Here is a 6,663-nt window from a genome sequence, read left to right on the forward strand (position 1 = left end):
GTGATCCTATCTATTTTTTCCATAGGACTCCTGCCTCCTTCCATACACAGAATGGATCTGATCTGGGGATGAACCACTGTTGTGCAGAAAATTATTTTCTCTAGGACGTCTGACTCATTTGTTGTGTGTATCGTCTGAGGTAGGGAATTCCAGAAAAAGAAAGAATGGTCTTTCAGTTAAGGCAATTCAATGCTGCCCTGTAAAACTGGATGCCAACCCTTTGCTGCCACTATATTCTTGTATGGTACTCAGCAAGTTATTTAAAACAGACCTTTTGTAAGTGGTTACTAATGTGTATTTTTTATTTTTTGGGTGCCTGACAAGACCATGAGGCCTGATTTGCAGAAGGGCTGAGCACCCACAGTGGCAAATGAAGTCAGCGAGGCCTTTGCTTGAAACACAAAGTGATGCTTCATATAATGATAAAAAAGCCGAAAAATCAGGTCTTACTGACTTTAGATTGGAAATCAACACTAGTGGACACTTTTGATGTAATCTTTCTATGCCTCAGTTTCCTAGCTGTCAGCTGGGGATAATAATACTTACTTACACCATGGGGTATTGTGAAAATGTATTAATGTTTGTGAAAGATAAGAGACAATTCCTTGCCAGAGAAAATTCCTTGAAGAAATAAATTATTCTTTCTTTGGACTGGGGTTTGAATAATGTGCTGTGAACAAGGATAAAAACAATTTAAAGTAAGTGCTCATTCACTGAGCACTGACTAGCCTGTGCACTGGATGACATAGGCATACTTAATTCTAAACTCAGTTTTGATACTAATTCGCATCTCCACAGTTAAGTCACTCAACTCTTGTTTCCATTTATCTATCTAGCATATCAAAAAGGGCTAGCAATATTTACCTATATTGGGGTGTTGAGGCATACTATTTAGAAAATGTTGCATAAATGCAAAATATTAAGGTATAGTACTACCATGTAAATGACTATAATAATGTGACAGTTTCAGTGTTCCATGTTCACTGTGTTTCATTGACTTCCAGAATCACGAGCTGGCGAAGTTCTTTGGTAAATTCAGTAACTTTTATTAGACCAACTCAAATAGTTGGAAAAATTCATCTTAGCAAGCTTTTGGGCACAAGCACCCTTCATCAGGCTGAGGAAGTGCCTGCAGATGGACTGCGCTTTTCCTAGATGGAGTGGTAAAGTAGCCAGACGCCTGTATATATGCAAGAAAGCCAGTCTGTTAAAATGTAATTTGAGGCCACTTCAATTTACATTTCAGCGTTCTGGCTTTCTTGCCCACAGACTGGCCTCTGGCTGCTTTACCACTCCATTCAGGAAGAGCACAGTCCAAATTTTTGTCTTAGTGGCATCTACACAACTTGCCAAGTTCTAAGAGTTACAAAGGTTGCTGAAGACAAGGGATTTCCTCGTAGAGGAATAAATGTGTTACTTCTAAAACTGAAATGTAATGCTTTTTGTTTGTTTGCTTAAGTGTTTTATTTCTAGTACTCCTGCATTGTTGAACATTACATTTTTTTTTCTCTCTGAACATGTCCTATTGCACTTTCCTGATCTATTCCCCTTCTCTACAGGCACCTAAGAACACCATAATGGAACTCCACGACTTCCTCAGTGGAGACCACATTAACAAAATGAATGACGTAAGTATATTAGTAAGAAACAGTTAATTTGGAAATAACAGTTCTATAAGACTACTAACTTCCCTGACCTAGGGAGTGACTAGCTAATGAAAGTGGTTTGTAACAATATGCTTAATTGATGGAGCATGCTTTCACCGGATTTACTGCAGCTGAGCGATGAGAATGGAATTCTGTGAACTGTCCCAAAAAATGTTTCCAGCACTTAAAGTTCAGTTATGCTTTTGTTAAACCTGGTATTTTTTCTCAGTGGCTCTTCAGAATCCATCAAACTAATTTGTTGTTTTGAGAAATCTCTTCTTATGTTTAAAGTAGTACCTTTCACAGTTGTGTGGAAAAGTTATTATTGGTAGAGACATAATTCAGGATTATCTCAGCTGTAGTGGGCCAAGTTTGAAGTAGGGGAGAGATTTTATTCAGAGAATGTTGCATGTATCACTGGATTGCACAAGGTTAGGTTTTCAGGAGGAAGTAAAAAATGTGGATTTGAAAGGATAAAAGTGACTAGGTTTTAGCATTTTGATGCTTTATTTTCCAAATATTGGGATTGGCTATGTCTATTACTTTCATGTGGACACAGGGTTGTATGTAAACTTAAAAATTGATCTTTTGTGTCTCATACTAGTCAATTCTCCATTGTTTACCAGCTATATAGAACTTGCAGAAATGCATATTAATGTTTGAGTGATTAACTGGCTATATTCATTTTTCTTTCAGGCAGAAATGAACTCCACAGATTATCCATATACCATAGATTATGAAGGACTTATAGAACCATGTAACAAGCAGGAAGTCAGAAACTTCACAAAAGTATTTTTTCCAATCACATACTCACTGATCTGTGTTGTGGGCTTTATAGGTAATGTCTTTGTAGTGATGACCTTTGCTTTATATAAGAACCATAAGTCTATGACAGATGTATACCTCTTCAACTTGGCCATAGTTGATTTATTGTTTGTTCTCACTCTCCCATTGTGGGCAATGAGTTATGCTGCTGACAAATGGATCTTCAATGATGTCATATGCAAAATGACCAGAGGTATCTATGCTATCAACTTCAATTGTGGCATGCTGCTTTTGGCCTTTATCAGTTTGGACCGATATATCGCCATTGTACAAGCAACAAAGTCATTTAAACTTAGGGCAAGAACCTTAGCATACAGCAAACTGATCTGCTTGGTTGTGTGGGTATTCTCAATTTTAATCTCGACCTGCACTTTCATATACAGTGAAAGCTATAGCATTTTTCTGAATGATACAACAGAGATTTGCGAACTCAAATTTAGTAAAGAAGTAAACAGCACTGCACTGAAATTAATGCTCATGGGTATACAACTAGCATTTGGCTTTTTTATCCCCCTGCTCTTTATGATTTTTTGCTATGCATTCATTGTCAAAACCTTAGTGCAAGCTCAGAATTCCAAAAGAAGCAAAGCAATACGTGTAATTTTATTAATTGTAGCTGTCTTCCTGGTTTGTCAAGTACCCTATAACATAGTTCTTCTTATAACAGCCACAAATATGGGCAAATTAAATAGAAGATGTGATAGCGAAAGGCATATAAGTTATGCAAAATGTATTACTGAAACTGTGGCATTCTTGCATTGTTGCTTGAACCCCGTGCTCTATGCATTTGTTGGGGTGAAATTTAGAAATTACTTTTTGAAGATAATGAACAGTCTGTGTTGTATAGGATTCAAGAAATACAAAACAGCCAATTCAAGGATAAGTTCTGATATCTATCACTCAAGGCAGACAAGTGAAATTACGAGTGATAATGTATCATCCTTTACTATGTAATACAAGTAATATTCTAAGCTTTTATTTTTCTCATCCAGCAACTCCAGCCAATCCTATTTTTCATGTTACAGCTAGCAATTATGACTATTTTACACCAAAAATAGTAGTTCCTATGATCATGATAGCTCCCTCCATCAAAACTATTAATAAAAACAAAAGAATAACTCTACTGTATGGAAAACTCATGTATTAATCATCTGCCTAACTAACATTCATGCTGTTCTTCAATACATGCATTTATCATTCTTAGGAAAGCAAGATGTATCAAACAGCTTCCTTTTTCCTCATGCCAGTTTGATCTGATATTGCTTTAGTATTTTGGTTTTGAAGCACTCTCAACTCAGCTGTCCCATATCAACCAAAATATTCCAATTGTGATAATGATTCTTTTAAAAGTCAGACAGACAATTTTACTACAGGCTTGCTGTATTTCTGATTATATTGCTATTAATTATTTACATTGTAATAGTGCCTAGAGTCCATATCCAAATTTGGAACACCAGGGTGAAAGCACTCTACATACATGTATTAGCAGGCAATTCAGACCCAAAGAGCTTGCCCTGTGAACAAAGGATGGGAAGGGGAACACAGAGGTGAAGTGACAGGATCACTGACGCACAGCAGGTGAGTTGCAGAGCTGCAATTAGAATTTAGGTTTTGAGTCACAGTCCAGTCTAGTGTCTTATTTAATAGTTATAGAGTTATGGTTGCCTATATTGGCACAGGTTTGGGTCCAGAGACCATACTAATAGAAGACAGTAATATTTCTTTAAGTAATCACTTAATATTCAACGATCAGCTCACATTTTTTTTTGTTCAAGAATAATAAAAGCTATTTGGGAACTGAAACTGACCATTTTGTGAATGTCATCTTGATAGAGATTGAAATGCCACTTTATTTTTTCTGATTACTTAATACATTTTTTGAATGAAATAATAAATATTTTGAAATATATTTCCAAAATAATTTTGAATTTATCAAAGTGTGTTTCTTGTTTCTTGAGGATGGCTTAGCTCAGCAGTATTTGGCCTTTATTGGAACTAGATTAAATGCACCTTGGCAGCATAAACAAGGCAATTTGCAGTGCACAACTCCTCCTGTAGGGTTTGTTAACTAACTGCAGAAGGGAAACAGCATCTTAAGAGATGAGGGAATACCTGCCAGTGTCAACAGGAGTAGGCCAAGAACTACACTGCTGAGGGAGAGATATGACTGTCTGCATTAGTATGATTCAGCATTGTTTATATGGTACACTGAAATTCTCAGATACAAATACTATATACTATTGGGCATTTATAGATGTGCTCTGGGAGGCAGGCGGGGAGCTTTAATTAGCACAGCTCTAGAGCCATACTAATTAAAAGCACCTGGAGCATCACAGGTATCAGTGGCAGCAAGGTACTTTGAAAAATGAGCTTTAGTTCAGAGCGCCCCCTGCAGCATTTTTCAGCACAGGGACGCTGATACACATGACGCTGGAGTCTACTGGAACACGGTCATTACCACGCTCCAGCAGACTCAATCAAGTCTGCTCCAACATGCTGTAATTACAGCACATCGGAGCAGCCTCACTGCACATGTATTGGAGCCCATTATGTCTGAATATTTTAAATGTGGACATTAAATGTGGCTGAATGTTAATTGAATTCAATTAACTGTAAATTTTGAAAATGATTTAATAAAAATTACATAAATATATATACATATATTTGCTTTATATAGCAGTGTTGTTTCTAGAAGAAATTCCACAAATAAAACTGCAAGAACTGATTGTCAGAAAAACACCACAATTCAGTCTTCATTATCTTGACTTTTAAGTAACTGAATGGGATCATTTGCTACAGCTGTTGATCACAGTGTACATAACTTTATTCATCTTACACCCTTTATTACCCAGACCTGTTCAGTGTCTCCCCTTCTCCTTAAAAATTTGGATATTCGAATGTGTACTATATTTGTTATATATATGATGGAAAATACATCATTTAAAAGTTTGTCTACTGTTATTGCCTTTATTATTTTTGAAAGTGAAACTTTGGCTTCAGCAGATATTCTATGTAGTGTTTGAGAAATTACATAAGTAAGATATGCTTGTTTTATTTTATATTCTGTGCAATAAACTCCTTATTGGGTTTTGTTTACTTGTATTGTGGTGTTTCACATGATGATTGATTTAAGAGCCTGGGGGATGATTTAGGACATGAGGAAGCACTCACAATCCTCGTACCAATTTTATTTCTTAAGACTCATGAAGAGAGTTTTTGCCTGTGCACTTCTGGATCTGCTCCAATCTCTAAGGAGGTGAGATGGAAGTGTAGGTGGGGACACCTCTTTACACTGTCCTCAGACCCACAGAAATTAGAACTGGGGATTTGCAATTGAACAGGAAGTTTGCTGGAAGCAAGAGGAAATACACTGCAGTGAATCTGGAGAGCAGCACAAGGTGGAAACATATGTACAGAACTTCTATGCACATGATGCTGGAAGATCAGCATTCAGAAGATCATTAAACTGTGCAGAAATCTTAAATTCTACCACCCCTCAAGAGACAAAAATTACAGCCATTTTCTTTGTGAATACTCAGAACCCTTGTGGCTGATGTTGGTAATAACCAGGGATCCTGGTTTTCCCTGATTAAAAAAAATAGCAGATTCTCTGATTAAAACCCCCAACATCTATGATTAAAATTAAAGCTCCCCCCCCCATTGGTGCCTCTCACTCTGCCCCCCACAGTCCCTTCAGCCCTGCTGGTGCCCTTTGCCCCCCAGCAACAGCCCCTTGCCCCCCCCCAGGTTGCCAGGGCTATAGGGCCAGGGACCCAGAATCACAGCCCCCTGCCCCTGGCAGGAGGCGATAGCTGCTGCAGCAGAGTGGAGCTTGGCTCCCCCCTGCTGCCTGCCTGCTGCGGGCTAGGGCAGGGAAGGCCAGCTCCCTGCTGGTGCACACACTCCCCAGGGGGTAGGGGGGACTCCCCCCCGATCTGTGCACGGAGCAGGGGTGGGATGGGCTGTGCGCTCAAGTGGGGTGGGGGTGTCTCCCTACCAATGCGCACACTCCCAGGGGGCAGGAGGGACCTGTGTCCAGGGCGGGCGCAAGCTCTCACCTTGCTGCCCTACCCTGGGGCATCCACAGCTCAGCAGGTATGACCCAGCGCGGTAGGGAACAGTGGAGCTGTATGGAGAAGCTGCCTGTTGCTGTGAGCGCCGCATTGCCCTGGTGATACATCCCCTGTGCACA

At 39.1% G+C, this 6,663-nt stretch overlaps 1 protein-coding gene across 1 annotated transcript; it reads left to right on the top strand.

Moving 5' to 3' along the window:
• CCR6 (C-C motif chemokine receptor 6) lies at positions 1-5,567 on the top strand. The gene is made up of 3 exons (XM_014596739.3): positions 1-139; positions 1,560-1,628; positions 2,343-5,567. Exons 2-3 carry the CDS (start codon positions 1,578-1,580, stop codon positions 3,423-3,425), a joined length of 1,134 nt encoding a protein of 377 aa, XP_014452225.1. The 5' UTR covers positions 1-139; positions 1,560-1,577; the 3' UTR covers positions 3,426-5,567.
• The last annotated feature ends 1,096 nt before the right edge of the window (positions 5,568-6,663 follow it).

The sequence above is a fragment of the Alligator mississippiensis genome, chromosome 1 (genome assembly GCF_030867095.1).
Source record: "Alligator mississippiensis isolate rAllMis1 chromosome 1, rAllMis1, whole genome shotgun sequence".
Taxonomy (NCBI): domain Eukaryota; kingdom Metazoa; phylum Chordata; order Crocodylia; family Alligatoridae; genus Alligator; species Alligator mississippiensis.